Source organism: Magnolia sinica, chromosome 13 (assembly GCF_029962835.1).
Source record: "Magnolia sinica isolate HGM2019 chromosome 13, MsV1, whole genome shotgun sequence".
NCBI classification, from domain to species: domain Eukaryota; kingdom Viridiplantae; phylum Streptophyta; class Magnoliopsida; order Magnoliales; family Magnoliaceae; genus Magnolia; species Magnolia sinica.
The window spans coordinates 7564273-7586536 of NC_080585.1; the positions used below are offsets into that span (position 1 = coordinate 7564273).

Below are 22264 nucleotides of genomic sequence, written 5' to 3' on the forward strand. Positions count from 1 at the left end.
TTTTCACAGACACTTAGAGATCTCGTTTTATACAGTTTGTTTGGATGATTTTGATATAAAGATTTATTTCTACTTATTTATATATATGCGCAAATTTTGAATAAGTGGAACTACAGTTGTGTCTCGTTGGAGACATGAAAAAGCTTCAGGACCTCTTAAGGATAGGCACATATTATCACACTAAAGTGTGTAATCCTTATACCACATTTCCTAGTTCGTGATCTATGTCGTTAAGATTGAAAGTATTTGTGATCGCGCTTAGACTCACTTCGCCTAAATTAAATGTTGTGATGACTACCGCGTTTCGATACTGACTGTTTTGATGGACCAGATTGAATAGCATTACTCATATTGTCCAACTGTTTTCATTGGTTAACCATTTAGATATTTTCTTAAAATATCAAAACTTGTTTACAAAATTATTATATATATGACTATCATTGACGTTGCTCAATGAGGCCCAAGTGGGAGAATGTAAGAACTCTATTTAGTGGGCTTCACTGATCAACGATGCTGGATTGTTATACGGTTGATGGATGATTGAGTAGACCGTGGGCCCCACTTCGGTGATGCGCCGCACTATCTGCGTAGCTCTGCGTCTTAGGGCTGGAATGCTATAGCAGTCTTACAGACAGCAGTTTGAGTTGAATTAGGATGCTACTAACGTGGAGCATGGGAGAGAGAGTTGTGATGGGTTTCAAACTCCCTCTCCACGACTCTATAAAAGAGAGCTGGGTCCCCAATCCTACACCACGAGAAATTCGAGTCTCATCTACCGATTTGCGAGAAAGGGTGTGAAGGAGAGGAAGATCCTAAGTTCTACAGGTATTTCCAGTATTCTTATCCGGCTTCCATGGCGGCGTCTCAGGTAAGCTATCCGACCCCTGATCGCCATGTCCCATGCACAGACAGATCCGTGGGCCTATTCCACATATACTATTGAGATCCGTCCAATCAGATCCTAGATAGTTTTTTAAGACACTAGATCCAACGTCATCTTCCTTTGAATAGTATAGTATTGAGTGAGGTTCAGTACATCAGTCGACCGTTTATGCTATTTACTGGGGAGTATATATGTTCACTACCAATTAACAAAAAAACGAAAAAACCATCAAATGGCAATAAAAAGTGAACTATGATGAATTTGGACCTCCAGCTACCATCAAGTGGCCAGGCATATCATTTCAGTCGAGGTTGACAGCCCATCTAAACTAGGGCCCACTTTTTGGACCGGTAAATTTAATTCATATATGCCACGTGTGAAAATTAATGTTCACGAGTTTGAACCACCCCGACTAGCAGAGCATGAAAAAGAATTTATCTAGGTAGGGTTGGGCCCATTGTATTCGACATAACATCGACTCTTCCCTGTAGAACGTGCGGCCAGGACAGATTGACAGCTGTATGCAGAGGATTTGTTTGTTTGCTTGCATTTAAACAACTAAAACAAAGCGCACACCATCTCTCATGGAACATTATATCAAACGTCTCTACCATGGGACCCACATGCACTTCATCCAACCAGTGGGCAAAATGTATATGTGTGGATGAGGACCCTGGAATTCCACATGGATTATATATTTGACAAGGAACCTCTGGCTAGCTGTCCGTGTATTCTTATTCATCTGCTCACATATTCGAAGATTACAGCTATCAATCGAGGGGTATTTGAGGTAATGTGGACTGTTGCTGTGTTTCTCTACTTAACTGTCCATATAAAGGCTGCAAATGACGAGGTTAGACCTGTCCTTTGGAGAAGATTTTTGGAGCAAAGTCATTCCATGGTGGGCCCTCGGAAAACAGTGGTCTAAGATTACCGAGCCATGGTCCCCAATTGTCAGAACTCAAACCCGCGCATGCATAGCTTTTAAAACCGTAGGTGTCTCTGCTTTAATATCTCGCGAAGAAAAAGATGCGGGTGGTGGGTCCCAGCAATTAGTGCCAGCATGTTACCTGTGCTCTCTCTCTCAAATTTCAAACAGAAAAATAGTGCAGCCACTTGTGATGGTAAATTAAGAGTTTTTTTTATTTTTTATTTTAAAACCCTGGCAGAATCTAATGGATGATTCACAGGCACTAAGAAAATGTACATGTGGAATGTGGTAATTCGTATCAAACCGTCCAAATAGTGAGAGGAGACTTATATGATTAATAAACCAAAGTTTATGCTGATTCGATTGCCATATCATCAGAATGGTGCACATTGTTAATGGATGTTTTAAATTTGTAATTCAATATGCCTGTCGATGACAATTCGATGTCATCGAACAAACTTTTGATGTTATCAAAGTCTTGCTCGATGTCATTGAGAAATTTCAAATTTTTTCATGTTAGTTATCGGACACTTTGGTGTCCTGCTCGATGCCATCGAAGGTTGTTCGATGGCATTGAAGGCATGCTCGATGCCATCAAAAAAATTTGAAAAATCCATTATTTATTGTTGGAGTGTTTTGGAATTATTTTGATGTCATTGATGGTATATCGATGTCATCGAAATCCCATCAAAGGTGTCATCGAACGTATACACAAAGTTATGCAAAATTGCATATCCGTGGAATTTGTTTTCGATATTGTTTGTGATTCTTCTAGAGACTATATAGAGAGGAATAATTGGGATCAAATGGTATTTTAGAGCTTTGTAATTCATTCATATGGTTTTCAAGTGCTTGTAAGGGGAGATTCGAGGATTATTCAAATCGAGTATTCCGTTGATCTAAAAGGATTTTTTCACATTAAATTCGGAGTTTTTGTGGTTGTGTTTGATTGTGCCATTAACATTCTTTACTTGATTCTTTTATGTGTGCTTCCGCATTTCCCCAAACATACATTTCATGGATGATCCAATGGTCCTAGTTCAGTAAGCATGTGTCCACTAATCAGTGGCTAGGATTATATAAGCAATCTGATTTAGGTCCCACAATTTGGAAGGTTTAATTTCGCTTAATATATGATACATGTATGTTATAATTTCAAACTATTAGGTGCTGGGGAGAACAGCAGCATGCTCGGCAAAATCGTGTGAGATCTTGGCAGAGTGGGCATTCATATGGAGTGGCAGACCGTCAACAAGCCCTGACTAAAAATAGAGGTGGACCACACATCACGAGGGTCGCACATGTATGAGAAAAGTACTGTCAGGAAAAAGATGTGCACCAATCCATATTCAGTGTACATGTCCGGCTCACCTTTATTTATTTATTTATTTATTTTGGGTTTGCTTCTTAGTACACATAACACCGTCAGTACACACTCCACTGTTAGACCTCAGGCGTTGAAACGAGGTATCTCCTCTCAGTCTACCACTTGAGATATGGATGAGGGTGTCATGTCGGCTCACGTTATGAATGTACCATCTTGATATGTTGGGCAGGTAACTGTCAGAGTGGTCCCCACCAGATGAGCGGCTAGGAACATCACACGTGAGCCCATTGGCTCATCTTACGTGAATCCCTTGCCTCAGGTCTCCACCCGCTAGCTAATAGCTTCCTGATTCCTCCCGAACATATGCTGGTCTATGCAAGTGGTAGGGCTCAACTATGAGTCTCGGGTCCCAGCTTGATGTGGACCGGGCTCGGGACACCACCACGTCGGCCAGAATTTGGTGGGCCAGCAAGCCCGTCTATGATGTTAGAGGGTGGACTTTTATCTGAAATTGAAGGGCCAATCCCATGACTTTAGGCCTGATTATTGAGCGGGCCAGGCATGGGCTGACCCTGCCTGGCCCATACCTAGCCCATTGAGACCCTTAGAAACACCTACAAAATTTTCTCAGATTGAAAGTCTTACACTTGTTCATTAATGTCCTACAAGTACACGGTAGAGAATATAAATTGAAGCCCTCATGTTCTAATGAAAATAGACACTGGATCCACGGCTAGGATTGACTGATTTGGGGAATTTTTGGGGCAATCTCTATGGATGGTGGGAACATCAGTTAAACTGTCCAAACCACTCATTATATGGCCACAGTTGCATGTTGAGTCGGACCATCGATTGCCCATTAATTGTAATGGTGGGGCACCTGATAATCTGATGGGCCTGACAATTGTGCCTGGTGATCTTGATAGGGCCTACTGCTTTGCATGGTATGAATGTCTTGAGCAAGTGGGGATTTACAGAGGCAATTTTAAATATACAAAATATAAATAAATAAATAAAACCCACTCCTTCCATCTCTCTCTCCACGACAATGCTCTCTCTGGTTCAGCCTCCAGCTTAGGCTGGACTCCGGGCGGGCCAACATAAAACAATTCAGGCTCCAGCTTCAGCTGGACTATTTTGGCCCGTCATGTGCTTGGGCCGTGTTTGGGCTTACGTACAACAATGCGGGCCTGGCTTTAACAAAGCTTCTCCTAGCCCTAGTGTGACCGTTGACACCCCTTTACACCTATATCCAAAACACTCACCACCCTTTACGGCTATAGTGTCTCGGTACCAACTTTGTATTTTTTACCGTTGATTTGATGGACACAATATAAATGTTTAGAAGCACCTAGTTCGTATCATTTTTTGTTTAGTCCTTCCATATTAAGGCCATCTATATGAACGGTTTCCCTTTTTTTTTTTATTAAAAAAAAAAAATCATAGTTCATCCATGTTAGGGCTAACTATATGAACGGTCTCGATCCGATGTATACACTTCCAGATGTACGAATGAAGGAGAGGATCTATATCATTTAGCCACACAGCCGCTTCCATCATATCATTTTCCTATAAATTGTAGAATATCCCTCTTCCATAAAACCCTAACCCTACATAGCCATCCCCCGAGGGAAAATAGGGTTTGTAGCAGCCATCTTTTCCCTTCTCCTTCCCTTCTTCTTTCACTTTCTTTGTATGTAAACCGCCTCTTTGAGTAGCCATGTGTTGTCGGAGGGCACAGTGCCTTCCATTTTTCTCTAACATCTGGCTTAGTTAGGAGGCATACATTGATAGAGATGTGAGGTTGAGATTATTCCTCTCTTCCTCTCAATCTCTTCTCTGGCCTTTTTTATTGGACTTTAAAGATATTCCAATCTATTGTCCTCCAAGAAGCCTTAGACATTTCATTTCAAGATTCTTTCATTTCTGCTGTATTTGATTAGCATAGGTTGATTGCCTCTCGAATAACCGGACGTTTGAATACGAGTCTGCGTTCGGCTCAGACGGAGGCGCATATTAAGAGGGGGGGTGTCTTGCGCACCCCCACCCGAATCGTTTGAGGGGAAGGAACGACTCACCTTTAACAGTTCCTTTCCTAGATAACTTCGGATACTCTTTTAACTCATACACTGAAACTCTGTGAATGATATGTCTACTCTCTGTTAAGAACCGGAGTCAGGGTGCATGACTCACATCGATCTCGGCGGTTCTCGAAAAAAATGTTCAATCCGAAAGGATTCAAAACTCATCTGCCTCGCAATATAGCTTATGCATTGATTTTTTATTTTTTTTGCACTGAGATTCGGTGTATAATAACATTTGGTTGTCTACTTAGTTTGGATGCCTAAATCGTTCCAGCAATGGCATCTAATTAGTCCACGCGATCCTTGATCTGGGATGTGGTTGCAACATGGGTCCGATGGGCCTACTTTAGGACGGGTCGGATTGGCTGTATTGAGGTAGGTGTGGCTCATGTTGAAAATCCTCAACCTGACCCGGCTCATATTTCTACTGAATATGTTTCTTGGCTTAAAGTAGATTTTGGAAAGCTGTTTAAATTGAGAAAATTTGTAGGATAGGAACTGTTTTGGATTGAGACAATATATATTAAAAGGCCTGTTTGGACAATGGAAATGATAGGAAATAATGGGGAATTGCATTTCCAACGTATCAAAGTTCTTGCAGAATCACCAAAATGTTTTCCCACCCTTGGGAAAACTTTATTTGATTTCCCAATCACCACTTTGAAGGTAGAAATCTCCAATCTTCTTCCAAAGTTGAGGGTACTTTTATTATTATCATTATTATTATTATTTACACACCTGAGCTCACACCCCAAACACAGTCACACTACCCCACTGTGGAATTTCACCACAACGGGTACGGGAACCCATTATCTCGTGACTCTTGTGATTCTACCACCGAGGAAGTTGAGGGCACTTGTGTTGAATTGATCCAGATAGTTGATATGGTGGATGGGTCGTGACACAAAATCATCTCCATTAGATATTTCCAACTAATGATGTAAATACTTTCAAATGGATAGCTAGGAAAGGATAGGACTAAATGTGGACAATTAGTTGAAAAAATGGTCCATCAAATAGAGCATGGACCATTTGTGATGAGGAATGCAAAATGAGCAATCTGTGCATCTCTATCAAGTGGGCATGCTTGTTCTAATTCTCCGCCAGAAAATGGTTGTGTGATTTGTAGGCTACCATCCATCCAAAGGATGGTTTGTGTATTTAAAGTCTACAGGACGCATTCACTCATTCAACGGCAGATGCAGTTATGTGCACTAAGCCCCAGAGCTCAATTTTGTACATTCATATTACAAATTGCAAATTGCACAAACCGGCAGCTCAATTTTGAAAATTAATATGCTGCGAATTGCATCAATTGGGGACGGCCCACACATGTTCACAAAGCATATCTTCATGAAAGTTGCCCATTTGAAAAAGCAGGCATGTTTGCTTATTATGTGGCTCATGATTTTAGAAACAAATGGATAGCAAGTAAAAACAAAGCCTATTTTCTTCTACTTGTGCACATGTGTACATGTCTTGGTTTTTAGAGCGGGTTAATATAAATTGTGGGACCATGAAGTCCTGATAGACCTGGCCCATCAGTGGGTGCAGGGACTGTTTTCTTGCACCCATATGCGCAAAGTATTCTTCATATGCCATTGTTCATCTTCAATTCCTTGGGAATATGTGTTAAAAAACTAATAAAGAAAATGATAGAAGAAGTGGCATGTGCAACTCTGTGGGGATATAAAGAAAAATGGAGGATATAAAGAAAGTGGGAGAGATTTTCGTTGTGGATATTAAAAAAAAATGAAGGATGCTAGATGTGGGAGCATACACACAAAAAGCAGTGGAGGAGAAGAGGGTAAAATTAGTGTTTTATCAGTGTTTTTATATGGATAAATTCAAGCCATCGGTTTATGAGCACAAATTTTCAGCTTTTCTCGAATTCCCTACAACACCCATTTTATATATTGTGTAAAACACCAAAGCCTGTAGGACCTATCATGCTTTAAGTGTAAAATCCACTCTATGGTGTGTAAAACACCCAACTACGTGGAGCCCACCATGCTTTAAGTGTAAAATCCACTTTGCTCATTATATTCCATCTTCGCTGTTAGCTCTTGAGGTAAAATCTGCTACATCTGCAACCATGTGCCATTCCAAGTAGAATGGGAGGTTGACTGGAAGTTTATGTGTGGACCACTATGTGATGTATCTTTCATAAAATTCATTAATCAAGCCCAACTCATTGGGATAAAGAGAAGATATAAAAACTATCCTCTTAAAAAACTCAAGTGAGAACCACATTGAGTGAACTTGGCAGTTTTGGGAGCAATTTTACATTGTTCCCATTATTAATGATCCATGAGTATTTTATGGGGGCTAATATTTTCTATATATAGATTAAATAATGGTTCTCACCATATGGATAGAATGGATTTTACATATACCACTTTGTGCATACTCTTGCTCTGATGGTAGACTCTAAGGAGTTTCAACACCTGGTCTTCGAGTACCCATAGGTGGTGAAATTCCCATTGAGTGTGTTGGGGTGTGTGCATGTGTAAAAATAAATAAATAAAAATAAATAAAAAGGTAAGGAGGAGAGGAGAAGTCACTCTTAGCTACCTTCAATAAAAGAAGTGAAAAAAGCAGGTTGAATCTTAACCATGGATTGCATTTGCATGTGAAATCTTAACTTTATGTTGCTTTCAAATTCTCGGAATGCTCATAATTTTATTTAAAATATCTTTTCATGTCCCTTGACCACGCAAGGTTATCTGATATTGGAAACTGATTGTTGCCCCCACTATTAGGGTTGTATTGTAGCTAGAGATTATGTATTAGACATCTTAATATCTAAGACATAATGAGTTGATTATAATAAATCATGTATTGGAGATTTATTAATTCAAATGAGATCAACTCGTATTTAGGAATCTAAAAATAAGGTTAACATTCGCCGGGGAACATAAAAATCAAGGAATGAATTCCCAAGAACCAACTAAGCCGTTAGTTTTTTAAAGTGTCTTAAGCAATCTTGTTAAAGGGTGTGGAAAGGTTTTTCAATTCAAGGTATTTTGGTAATTTAAAGAGCAACCGAAGCATTCCTTGAAATGAGTATTTTGGTAATTTAAAGAGCTCGGATTGGAGCTGGTATTGGGCTTTTGGGTCAGTCTTTGTGGTAGGCTTTTGGGCCAGCTTGAAGTGCTGAACTCAAGCCCAGGTATCTCCTTTACAGAGGGCTCAGGCTCTGGTCAACCTCAAAGATTCATCTTGTCCTAGACTCATCCTTTTATAGAACAGTTCTTGGGTGACAAAGTTCCAAAGGCTGGATGAATTGCCCAATTTCTTATTTTAGTCTGAGCCTTGGAGAATTGTAGTTTAAGATATAAGCCTGTCAAATAGCTGTTTGTGAAGGGGAGTATGGTGAAACATCAAGACTCCGAGCAGACTTAAAGAATTCAAACTAATTAGTCCATGTAACTCAATCTATCAGATCTTTTATAATAGGAAATTTTTATTTTTATTTATTTATTTATTATTATTTTTAAGTTCTCTAAACAAGCAACTATCAGATAGGCAGCCCAAGTGATGCTTGATCAGCTCAGATTTTATGGGCCAGGACTTTTGTGCCAGCCCTGTTCAAAATTTTGCTTTTGCTTGCCCAAGAAGCGCTCATTCCCAGTCTTGGTTGATGGAATGACAGAATTGGAAGAGAAAGAAATCCCATTCTCTCAAAACCTTCTCCTCCGTAAGATTAATGCACATATCTGTTGATTTTGGACCATCTGGTTATTTGATTTGCCCATGTGCCAATCCTGCTCTGGAAATATACCATGGAGGGGGCCTTCTTTTGGTTACTTAAGGGAAAAAAAAAAAAACACTGATTGGATGATTTGAAACTTTGTAGTTAATAACTACTAGTGGCATTTTATTACCATTCATAATTAAATGGTCTTGCTTATCATGAAAGTCATTTGATCGAATCAATCTCACCCTTTCATTGTGTTCTGTTTTGATTAGCAAGCAGTAAATTTCCACACTTTCCGTTCATTACACTAAAAATCATTGTTAATAGCATAACAAATTCTAGTAATTGAGTGTAACTGTAATCATCTGGAATTACACTCTTACATTAAAACTCATTTACCACCAGATTTTCTTCCAGATAAATTAAACTGCTCATGATAAACTATGGAAGTTTTACACAACCTTCTCATAATATATCCATCATTTACTTTTCTATGTACAAATACTTGAGTAAATGATAGAATACAACATGATCAATACCAATATATCTGATCTTCATGAAGGGATTCAACATTAGGTGCTCAACGACCGTCGTAGGAACCTCCGAATGTTATATGTGCTCTAGTCAGAGGGAGACTTGCAGCTGAAATCGCCTGGTTCAATCTGGTAGCATGGTGGACCACTTGTTTAATACTCTACAAACCACAAATCGAAACAGTTGAAGAACACAACATAAAGAGATTAAAATTGATTAAATTGAAGATGATCGACTAATATTCAGGACCTTGATGCAGAATTTTGAATTTGATAGGCAATATTTTGAAGATTTTTAATTTTGGTATGCTAATTTGATGAATTTTGGGTAATGGGTCTGTGAAGAATCTGCATACCTTGTTGTCGGCGTAGATCTGAAACTGAAGCTTCTGGTTTTCATGTTGCTTATGCCTTTGGTTGCTGCCCAAGATCAATACACAAATAGTAGCAGCAGCCATTCCAATTGAGCAAATTGCTCCAATTCCAGTGACCCTCCATTTCCAAATGTTAAAACCACAACCTTCCCAACAGCCTCTCTCTTTGATCTCTGAACCCATGTAATTCTTTCCATTCTCTTGTTCTGTTACCTCCTTAGAAGGCTTGTTCTCTTCAACACCATCGCCTTCATGGGCCTCTTCTTTCTCCTCAAATTGGAACGGTCCCACCTCAATTTGAGGCTTGAGTGACCTATTGCTGGACCTAGGGGAGTCCATTTTCATGTCGACGAATTCATTCTCCTTCGCTTTCTTGAAGAAGACTTGCGAGATCATGTCCTGATCTGCTGCTAATTTTGGAGAAACCGTCGGTGAAGATAAAGTTCCAATCTTGACTAACGGAACTTCACCGATATCTTTCACCAATTCCGGATATGGGTTCTTCTCCACCATCGAAACCGGCTGATTTCCATTACCCAAAAGACTCGAATTCTCCGATTTTTCTATCCCACTAGGAGAAAGAAGTGAAGGGCATATGAAGTAATCCAAATCATCCGCACCTTTTGGATCAAAACCCTTCTTTCCATTTCTATGTGGGAAATCAAGGTAGCCAGAATCAGGGAGGAATTCCCACTCTTCCAAATCCATCTCACTTGAATCTTTCTTCATAGAGGGAGCCATAAGGTTGGTGAATCAGATATAGGTGTGTTTGGATTCCAAGATTGAGTTGAATTATTGGATCAAGGTAGGAATCTTTGGCGGTATTTCCACATTAGCAACCTTGTGATGTGTCCTGTTGTTCTGTGGTGGAAGGTTTGTCCAAACAAAGAAGAAGATGGGAAGCTTATCTTTCCAAATTCTGATAGATGGAGCTGGTCCCATGGACCCCACCAATGTGCTGTGACCCTTTTGATAAGGTTGCTTCATAAATTCTTTTCTATTTGTTATTGTTGATAGAGCTTCGCCAAGCTCACACGCGTGTGCAATAATGCTTAGATACGTGCCACACATGTGCTTGCAAACCACGTTTCCAAGGTCCAACATCACCACCAAAGAGCCAGATTGTTCCACTGGTCAGGTGGGCTATAGTTTGTGAAACTAATTTTGGGCTATGAAAAACTTGGTTGATGTTTTTTAGTACACCCATCTGTTTCAAATATTGGACCCCACATGTTGAGTGGACTAGATTTATCTTTGGGAAAATGTGTGAAAGGTCGACCAACCTGATGGATGGATTGGATCTCTCACTCATTTCCATGATGACATGTATGGTGTGAATATAAAATTTATTGCGCGCGCGTGTGCTTAGAAAATTTCTTCTCATTGAATATTATTTGTTTGAGTGGGAGGATGTGGTGAGATTGCTTCTCTTTGATCTTTTGCTTTGTTCCAGGATTAGAACATGAGATCTGCTGGTATGCTGCATTGGTATTGTTACGGTATATGTGGGGAATATATCCTTGGATATGGGATCAATTTTTGATGATCCAAACCGTCTGCATGATGGGCCTCACCATGGATAGGTGATATCTGAAAAATAAAAATAAAAAGAGGAAAAAAATATCATATTCGAATATTTCAAATATTTGATATTTAACTCTCTTCCTTTGAATATAGGTGTCAAATATTTTCAAGGTGGCCACCATCATCCGTATTTTTCATCAAATTGACGGTTTGGATCACTGAAAAAATAACCCACCATGATATCAACCATCATAACAATATTGTGGGGCACATTGTAGCAAAATCTCCTCAATAAGGGAAGAGAATTTTACAACTGTACGACCCATTTATGGCCCATTTACATTTGTAAACAGACTTCTTTTTACCTCTCAATAATAAGCCCCACACGTACGGACGGCTTCCCAAAGGTCGAAAATGCCCCTGCTTTTCCTTCCGCAAGAGGATCGGCTGGTGCTCGAAGACGAGCGCTGACGCTCTTCGAACGCCGAGCTGTACGAACGGTTCAAAAGACATCAAAGTTATATGGGCCCCACAGTTATGTATTTATTATACCCGCAACGTTCATCCATATTTCGAGATCATTTCGAATCATTATCAATAAATAAATAAAAATTCATACCCAAAGATCAACTAGACCACACCACAAAGAGCAGCGGGAAAATTGATTTTCACCGTTAAAAATTTTGTAGGGCCCACCATAACATTTATTTTCCATCCAATCTATTCATAAGGTCACAGAAGAGGAAAAACAAATTTCTTAATGATCCAAAACTTCTACGACCCCTAAAAGGGTTTCAGTGGTAGACGTTCAATCCTCCACTGCCTTTTACAGTGTGGTCCACTTGATAGCTAAATATGTCTTATTTTTCGTCTCAAGACTTAATACGAGTTCGCCAAATAGATGGACGGTTTGGATATAACACATACCTCATAAAAGGACCCACAAAAAGCGGTAGGGATTACAACAAGAAAAAAAGCCAGGAACCTATAGCTACAGATTATAACCGTAGCCATAACCACATCCCATGCTTTTTCAACATATCCTTCGCTATGTATTGAAGGTCTTTCGACATGGTCGAAAAAGATCTAAAGCTGTCCAACGAATTTGCCTAAAAAAATCCTGCAATTTTTTATGCAAGCTGATTTTTCTCTATACCTACGGATTATAGTCGTAGCCATTACTGTAGTCCGCAAAAGTCAATGCAATTTTATTTAATTATTTATGTATTTATTTATTTTACACATGGAGAACTTTATTCTACCTACAATTTTCTCTAATACATATTTATATAAATAAGTATGTATAAGCATGTAAACTTTTTTTTCTCTCTTTATTCATTTCTTTCTTTATTTATTTAAAAAGAATATCTTCTAAACCAAAATTAGTTACTTGACGTACCCTATAAGATTTTGGGTAGGGGAAGCTACTTTAGCCAACCAACCTGATTATTTTCCAAGATTCCATCAGGTCAATGGTTGAAAATCCATTTCATTCGCTTCGTGATCAATTTCAATCAGCTTGCGGTTAATTTCATTCATTTTATTTACTACGCGATCAATTACATGCATTTCACAGTCATTTCCATTTATTTCAAGGTGACCGTGAAATGCATGGAAATGACCGTGAATCTAAACGGAATTGCCGAAAATGACCATGAAGTGAAGTGAATTGACCGTGAAATGAGTGGAAATGAACGTAAAGTGAAAGGAGTTGACCGTGAAGTGCATGGAAATGACTGTGAATCTAAACAGAATCGCCGAAAATGACCATGAAATGCATGGAAATGACCCTGACGTGAAACGAATTAACCGCGAAATGCATGGAAGTGACCGTGAAATGAATGGAATTGACCGTGAAGTGTATGGAAATGACCGTGAATCTAAACGGAATCGTCGAAAATGACTGTGAAATGCATGGAAATGACCGTGAAGTGAAGCGAATTGACCATGAAATGCATGGAAATGACCGTGAAGTGAATGGAATTGACCGTAAAGTGCATGGAAATGACTGTGAATCTAAACGGAATTGTCGAAAATGACCGTGAAATGAATGGAAATGACCATGAAGTGAAGCGAATTGACCGTGAAATGCGTGAAAATGACCATAAAGTGAAGGGAATTGACCGTGAAGTGCATGGAAATGACTGTGAATCTAAACGGAATCGCTGGAAATGACCGTGAAATGCATGGAAATGACCGTGAAGTGAAGCGAATTAACCGTGAAATGCATGGAAATGACCGTGAAGTGAAGGGAATTGACCATGAAGTGCATGGAAATGACCGTGAATCTAAACGGAATCGTCGGAAATGACCGTGAAATGCATGGAAATGACCCTGAAGTGAAGCGAATTGACCGTGAAATGCATGGAAATGACCGTGAAGGGAATTTACCGTGAAATGCGTGGAAATGACCGTGAATCAACACGAAATTGTTGGGAATGACCATGAAATGCATGGAAATGACCGTGAAGTGAAGCGAATTGACCGTGAAATGCATGGAAATGACCGTGAAGTGAAGGGAATTGACCGTGAAGTGCATGGAAATGACCATGAATCTAAACGGAATCACCGGAAATGACCGTGAAATGCATGAAAATGATCATAAAGTGAAGTGAATTGACCTTGAAATGCGTGGAAATGATTGACTTCACGGTCAAATCCCTTCACTTCGCGGTCATTTCCATGCATTTCACGGTCAATTCGCTTGACTTCAGGGTCATTTTCATGCATTTCACGGTCATTTCCACGCATTCCGTTTAGATTCGCGGTCATTTCCATGCATTTCATGGTCAATTCCCTTCACTTCACAGCCATTTCCATGCATAACCGTGAAATGCATGAAAATGACCGTGTAGTGAAGCAAATTGACCGTGAAATGCATGGAAATGACTGTGAAGTGAAGGGAATTGACCGTGAAATGCATGAAAATGACCGTGAATCTAAACGAAATCGCCAGAAATGACCGTGAAATGCATGGATATGACCGTGAAGTGAAGCGAATTGACCGTGAAATGCATGGAAATGACCGTGAGTGAAGGGAATTGACCGTGAAGTGCATGGAAATGACCGTGAATCTAAACGGAATCGCCGAAAATGACCGTGAAGTGAAGCGAATTGACCATGAAATGTGTGGAAATGACCGTGAAGTGAAGGAAATTGACCGTGAAGTGCATGGAAATGACCGTGAATCTAAACGGAATCGCCGAAAATGATCGTGAAATGCATGGAATTGACCGTGAAGTGAAGGGAAATCACCGGGATTGACCATGAAATGCATGGAATTGATTGCGAAGTAAATGAAATTGACCGCAAACTGATTGAAATTGTCCGCGAAGTGAATGAAATGTATTTTCGACCATCGACGTGATGGAATCTTGGAAAATAACAAGGTTAGTTGGCTAAAGTAGCTTCTCCTACCCCAAAATCATATATGGTCTGTCAAGTAACTAATTTTGGTTTAGAAGATATTCTTGTTAAATGAATAAAGAAAGAAATGAAAAAAAGAGAGGAAAAAAATTTTATATGCTTATATATATACATATTTATATAAATATGTATTAGAGAAAATTGTAGGTAGAATAAAGTTCTCCATGTAAAAAAATAAATAAGTAAAATAAAATAAATTACATAGACTTTTATAGGTTACAGTTCTCGACCTTTTTCGATCATATCGAAATACCTTGGATCCATATCGTAGGGCATATTGAAAAAGCAGAGGCTACGGTTATAGCTACGGTTATAATTCGTAGCTATAGGAAACCCAGCCTTCAAGATCACATTTCTGAAAAAGCAGGGGGCATTTTCGACCTTCGACAAGTCGTCCGTACGCATGGGGATTATTCTCGCGAGGTAAAGAGAGGTGGCTTCAAAATGTAAATGGGTCGTACAGTTGTGAATTTCTCATAAGAGAACTGAAAATTATGTGATGTTTTGTGAAGGATGGTGGATCATGCGCATGCAACGACCTGCTGTACAGATCGTACATGCATGCATTTGAAAGCCTGATTACACTTCAATCAATATCACTGGCTCACCGCTTACAAGCCAAAAAACCACATCAATAATTCTAACAGTCTAATTGGTGACCACCAAATGGACAGTCCAAATAAAATCAGTCAAAGGTCCAAAATTCATGTAGCAAATCTCAGTTGGTTGGATGGTTAGGATCTGGCTGTTGGTACTTTTGTTTTTCTGGGTCGTGTACTCTCTACAGAAAACCCATGATCGAACAGCTTTGGCCCGACTATATATGCTACTTGTACCAGGTCGACATCTGTGTATGATCAACTATACTCCGCCAGAGTATCATTTATTTCCTCGAGAAAGAAACCGAAAGGATGAGAGCTACAGGTTTTTTACCAAAGAGATTCCTTCTTTTAGAAAAACAAAAAAAACAAAAGAAAAAAGAGGGCAGTTGCTTGCGGGTCTTGCGTTGGAACAATGTTGAAGAGAAATGCGAAGTGCTCTCCACCAAGTTGCAATTTCCATACACTCGCGGCTCACATATGCTAATTTTGTTGATTTTTAAGAGATCCAATCTGTTCATCAGGTGGGATCTCAGTATACATGTCTGAGAGATAAATCAGGCTATTCTGATAGTCTTGTGGGCTATACGAATGCATGGGATGTGGACCATTGGTAAATCATTTTTAGCTGTCTGTTTCTTTCATACAAATCTAGCCTACTTGATGTTTCCATGGTTGCCTGATTTTTCTGCTATGCACATACGCGGTTGCGCTTCGATCATGAACGGCTTGAATCCCAGGCACGTATATCACGTTGGCACATGCAAACAACATGCGATGCAAAGTGCAAACAGCAGGGCTGTGATAAGGGAAGGGGCGTGGAAGAAAAGGTGAAAGCGAAAGACAGTGCATGCATCAGCTGGTTATCGGGTCAATACTGTACAGACAGTGAAAGATGCCTCCTTTTGTTTTTATTTTCAGGAAGGGGTTTTATTTTATATTCCAACAGCAGAAATTATACATGTGGTATGCATTTAAATTAAATTAAACCGACTAAATTGTGGAACATACTGTCGTTAACAAACTGTCCCGAAACCAGATTGGTTGAACAATTCATGGACACTTGTTTGTGAAATAAGATGGTTGGATATTTTATATTTTTAAATTTCCAATATATGTCCACTAGTATGATGGTCAGAAAATTGAGAAGCTTAAATTTGCTTCTTTTTTTTTCCTTTCTTTCTTACATTGTCTCTCACACACACAACATGGGCACTCGAACTCATAACCTGAGTATTGAAACACACTCCATCTAGTATAGAATTGGATGTGGATTGCCTACTAAAGCCTTTTACAAGTATTCTTGGAGCTCATCGTGATGTTTGTATGAAATCCACACCGTCCATCTATTTTTTCAGATGATGTTAGGATTTGTCAAAAAATGAGGCAGATCTAAAACTCAACTCAGCCTGCACAACAAGAAATATATATCATGGTGGGCCTCACTTAGCTTCCACAAACAAACAGCTCTTGCAAAAGGCCTTCGCAGAAAATCTGCATCCATGGGAACCTATGTAGATAAGATTTCATAAGTTAGTTTAATATAAGTTACTTGTGTGCCATCCAAGTTATTTTTATTGCCTTGAATCATCTATCATGTTGCTTGAGTATCAAAGTATTTCTCACATTGGAATTTACTAAAATGTACCTGGTGGATTATCATCATCATTTAAGCGTTATCCCAACTAATTGAGGGCAGCTACGCAAATCCTTTTCCACCATCTACTCTACCAGGAGCTATAAAATAATGTTGTATTGGTTGGATTCACGCTGAAAGTTATGGCATACATTTGATGCTAGCAGCCTACCCACTAAGGACCCGTGATGAGAGTGTAAAACTCCCAGATCTGCAATGTAATATATTATTGTATGGGTTGTTTAGAGTCAACCACTATATAATAATCTATATCGATTACTATGTCTTTTTTTTTTCTCACACAGATGGGTGTTGGCATGCCAAATTTGGGATTATGGCTCCAATTCAAACCGAACAAGAATGACTTTTGAGTGCCAAGTAGGCTTACATAAAGTATGACTGAGATCTAAGAGATCGGTCACCTATTTAACCACTCGCTCAATGTGTAAATGGATCAGGTGATAGTTAGAGGGTGAGGTTCGTCCTCTGATGATGGGTTACTCATTTGTCTTCCGTATGAAAGACTTTTCAGTACATATCATACGAAATGAGAAAGAAATCTTTACAATCGACCACTGCTAGCTGCTAAAGGATACTCCTCTGATGATCGGGTGAAATCCAGCATGTGAGCGTGAACTTTAATTACATCTAAGATTGCCAACTACTGAATTAATGATAAGAATTACACTACGAAATATAAATGGCAAGTTCAAAAAGTAAATGATTATACTAAGAACATAGTTGACTCGACTGGGAAAGGTAAATTATTACACTAAGGAATGTAAATTGACGAGATAATTACAAGGATAATTGAAAGATAGATTTTAGTTTGATTGGTTTGATATGAGACGAATTATTTTTTTGTGTTCTTCTTCTATTTATAGCTATAATCCCTTCATTCTAGATTATTTCCACGCTCTGACGGTTATGGTAACCGTTTCCCACTACTTGGCTTCTGGATGCTTCCCACATTCCGCTTCTTTTGCTTTCTCTTTAGCCTCCTGTTGAGCGACCGTACAAACTCGATTGCTTGTCATCTATCATTTAACCGTCAAAGCTCAGCCACTTATACTCCCGAATGTTTTTTTAGCATTTGGCCATAATTGATACATTATAGCTCTGCTTTTCCCAACATAACCGTACATATCCGCAAAAAACCCTCTGGCCGCTCCATGCATATCTGTACACATCACACATACTCTGCCCTTATTAGCTGAGACAGGACTCGGCTGGAATAGGCACGAACAATTAAAATTAACAAGTTGATTACCATCAATAAGTTAACTTACCATAAATATTACAATTAATATATACTAATATTAGGCAAGCAGCTTTTGGACATTTTGCCCCTGCAATTATTTTCATGGGTGGAAAAGTTTGAATATTCAAAGTACACTTTGATATGATTTATGTCCCATTTTTAGTTGGGCAATTAGTAAATTTAACCAAAGTTTCAAATATATTAATCTCCTAATTTTTAAAATTGGAATTAAAAGATTTCCAAATTCGTGATTTGGTACCCATCCAAATGCACCCTTTGGCCCAATCCAAATCCACAATTACCTGCACCATTGCATTGACTGTCCATGGTTGTAATTCATTCACTACCCACTTTCTCAGCATATTCATCAAATGACTAAGGATGCTTTACAGTTGCATTTCTCGGTTGGGTTCTATCCATAGGGCTGTTGATGGTCTAGGCTTCACTCGAGTCTAGGCTAGTAAGCCAAATCCATGCTGTTTATCTTTTAGGCCTGAATTTTTGGGTCTGGGCCAAGCCAAGGCCCAGTACATGACATGAAAGAAATGCATGAAATAGGGCTGTAGCCAAACCCTCCCAAGAAATGGTATTAAAAAAATGAAGACGGCTCATAGAAATCGGCACAGGGACCATTTAACTATCTGAATTTTGGAAAATGCGTCAAATCCAAGCCACCCATTAGGTGGACATTGACATAAAGGTAATCTCACCCAAGAATCATACTTCTCTGCTGAACAGGTAGAACACACGTATGCTGAAGCGATGATCGACGATCTACATCATCACCTTCACCCAAGTAATAAATGGACTGGCCAAATTCTTGGGCCAGCCCATTTGCACATTGTGCTGCACCAAATGGACGGGTTCAATCTTGCACAAGTGTGCCACACTAGCACGTGGACTTGGTAAAATTTCCAAAAAAATAATACCAAACAGCGAAAAACACTCAAACATCAGGTAACAAGGAATAAATTAGTACCAAGTCATAAAATTTTAAAAGAAGAAAAGGTCTATCCTAGTTTATCTAATGTACAAGACATAGGTAAGACGTGTCTAACAAAAGAACATGACAGACTGGCCGTCGATTATTAAAGACGGATTCTGATCGCTAATGAACTTTACCTAGCAAAAAGACGGATTATGCGACGGTCGAGAACCGTCTGTAATTTCTTCTTAAGACGGTTTTGAACCGTCGTTGTTTAACTGTGCCATTCTAGAAATGAAATTAATTGAATATCAAAATTCAAAACATTCATTTGTCAAATATTAATATGCATGCGATATTTAGGATACAATTTCACTTTATTTGTTAGTTTATGATCTATCTAAAGTAGGATCCACATTTGATTGCCTACCCCTTGGAGAATTTACTTTGATTTCTTTATCCCAACCATTTAATCAATGTTGGGGAAATGGACGATCTTTATTGGTTACAAAGATGAAAGGTAGATCAATGATCATGGCCTATCCAGCATCAAGGGCCATCTTGATTTTCTATTCCTCTAAAATCACTTTCATAGGATGATTTGAACCATCTCTCAATGGTCGTGAAAACGGGCAACCGATATCGATTAAAATAAGTAAGATTTGATCGATGGTTTAGACCATTGATAATGGGGTCCCACCTTGGATGATCCATCCATCTTAAACACTTTGATATGATGATCTGAACCATCTGATCATGGCTAGGAAATTGGAAGATGTGTGTGTATGTATGTATACAATAATTAGAGGTCTAGCAACTGATCAAGACCATTCATCACGGGCCTTTGATTGTCCATCCTCATAAGAGGAACTAGACTTGATGATCTTAACCACTAAGTAGCTAAAAAATTGGAAGGTTCGTAATCATGTTTGCACAATGATTTGTATAGCCCTCTCAAAGACATGTTGATCATGTGCCCAACTTCGATTGTGCATTCCTCTCAGAGGTACTTCGATCTAGTGATCCTAACTATCTAATTAGTGGCTAGGAATAGGATAGTCCATATTAATTTATAATAGAGAAGGCCCCGTCATTGATATGGACGCCCATCTTGTGGGCTCACCTTTGCTTGTCCAACCCTCCTGAAAAAATCACTTCGGCTGATCAGATAGCCATCCAATCATTAGCTAGGGATATATAAGATCTATGTAGATTATAATAGAGTAGGTGGGAGTCATTGATGTGGTTTGTCAACAATGTAGATTCACCTTTGATTGTAACGCATAGAAGGGTGTGAGGAGGAAGATCAACGGCTACCTCAAAATGCAAAACCTTGAATCCATAAGAACATTCTTGAATCTACAAGGAAAAAAAAAAAGAAGATCTAAACACTAATAAAGAAAAGCAAAAACTCTAATTAGAAGTCTTAATTCGACTAAACTAGAATTTAAACAAAATAATAAAATAATCTAAAAATAGAAGGTCCTAATTTAATCATGCTGATGATTCTAGTACGATTAGAAACTGTTGATGCAGAAAACTGAACGCCCTCCTTAGACCACTTGATACCTACAAGAGAAGACAGAGATGAAGACCTTGGCTGCAGCAGAGGACCGTCCAATGCCAAAGTCAAACATGAAAGCTAAGTCTGGTAGAATGTAGGATTTTAGATGTGATTTTTGTACGTACCTTTCTCCATTAAAGAGGTGGCATTTATTTATAACTGACAAATGCGGTGGCGTAGATGGCAATCTCCCTACTTGATAGGTGCGTATCGTAGAGGGTATCTTATCCCGAGCACGTCGCGGTAATCTTTTGAGATTTTCGACAAAGATCTCTTTGATAAACTCTGAGTGGTCGAGATTAGAAGAAACATATAGTAAGAGGCTGAGGTCGAGCATTCGAGGTAGCTTATACATAGTCATCCCGAGGAGTAGTTTACCGACCTGGATTCTCTAATGGGTCATGGTCGAGCTTGCCCTTAATGTTGAGTAGATTATTGACCTGCCGACCTGCCCTTGAACGTCATATCTGGACATTGAAACCGAGCTCCCTTCCTTAGTAAGACAGACGAAATCAGGGATGATCATCCTCTTCATCTTATCGTACGATGCAGGGACTCTTGCGAGTTTTTCGAGCAGGACATGCTCAGTCTTATACGGGATCATGCCTCAGAGGCTTCTTTAGGAAATCTAAACATTAGCTCGAACATAAATATGGCCATGGAGGACCATGGCGTCGAGCTCAGGGTCGTACAATAAAGTATAACAGAATACCACTTCTAGTCATTGAGGAGCTCCTTGGTCATGATTGGCGCTAGCTGACCATGTGACGCACACAGATGTATAAGCCGACCTCATACTTCTAACCAACTCATTTTTACCCATAATAAAAACGATTCTTAAAAAGACTGCATGTGCTAAAACTCTAAAACAAATGAGATATGTCCAAATTAAAAATATGAAGTTTTTCTTAAATTTGTGACTTTGATTTGGAAGAAAGATTTTTTTTTTCACAAAATAGACTAAAGCAACCTGCTCGTGAGAGTCGGTTGAGATTAGGGGTGTACAACGGGCCGAATCAAGTCAAACTGAGCTCAACCCGGCCCGGTCACCTGTCAAACCCAGCCCGTTCACCGGGCCAACATATACAGCCTGAACTTGGCCCTTTCAGCAATCGGGCGAGTTCGGGCCAATTTCGGACATGCTCCATCTACAAAGGGACGGGCGACGTTCTCACTTCTTTGTCTCAAATGATTAGGGTAAGAATTTAGATATATATATATATATATATAGATATATATATATATATATTTAGATATATATATATATATATATATATATATATATATATATGACCGAGTCCGGCCGGGCCTGGCCAAGTTGGATTTCGAACCGAGTCGGGCCGAACTGGGACATGTTCGAACTCGGCCTGAACTTAGTTTCGGGCCGAAGAAAATGGCCCGTCCCAGACCAAACTCAGTTCCGGGTCGGGCTGAGTCGAGCGAGTTAACCGAGCTAGCCCAGTTCGTGCACAGCCCTAGTTGAGATCGAATGGCCTG

The 22264-nt window shown here is 39.3% G+C and overlaps 1 protein-coding gene and 1 non-coding gene across 3 annotated transcripts; one reads left to right on the forward strand and one right to left on the reverse strand.

Annotated features, from left to right (window-relative positions):
* Positions 1 to 4903: 4903 nt before the first annotated feature.
* On the forward strand, positions 4904 to 5046 carry LOC131224585 (small nucleolar RNA U19). Its single transcript, XR_009161058.1, has one exon. It is a non-coding gene; the product is annotated as a small nucleolar RNA U19 (small nucleolar RNA).
* Positions 5047 to 9227: 4181 nt separating this feature from the next.
* On the reverse strand, positions 9228 to 10731 carry LOC131222633 (uncharacterized). 2 transcript variants are annotated; one of them, XM_058217778.1, is made up of 2 exons: positions 9815 to 10731; positions 9228 to 9587 (listed from the first exon to the last, which is right to left on the reverse strand). In XM_058217778.1, the coding sequence occupies exons 1-2, from the start codon at positions 10571 to 10573 to the stop codon at positions 9546 to 9548; spliced, it is 801 nt and encodes a 266-aa protein (XP_058073761.1). In that variant the 5' UTR covers positions 10574 to 10731; the 3' UTR covers positions 9228 to 9545. The 2 variants fall into 2 exon arrangements, with proteins under 2 accessions (XP_058073761.1, XP_058073760.1); XM_058217777.1 differs by having other exon boundaries at positions 9228 to 9619; positions 9815 to 10728.
* Positions 10732 to 22264: the final 11533 nt, after the last annotated feature.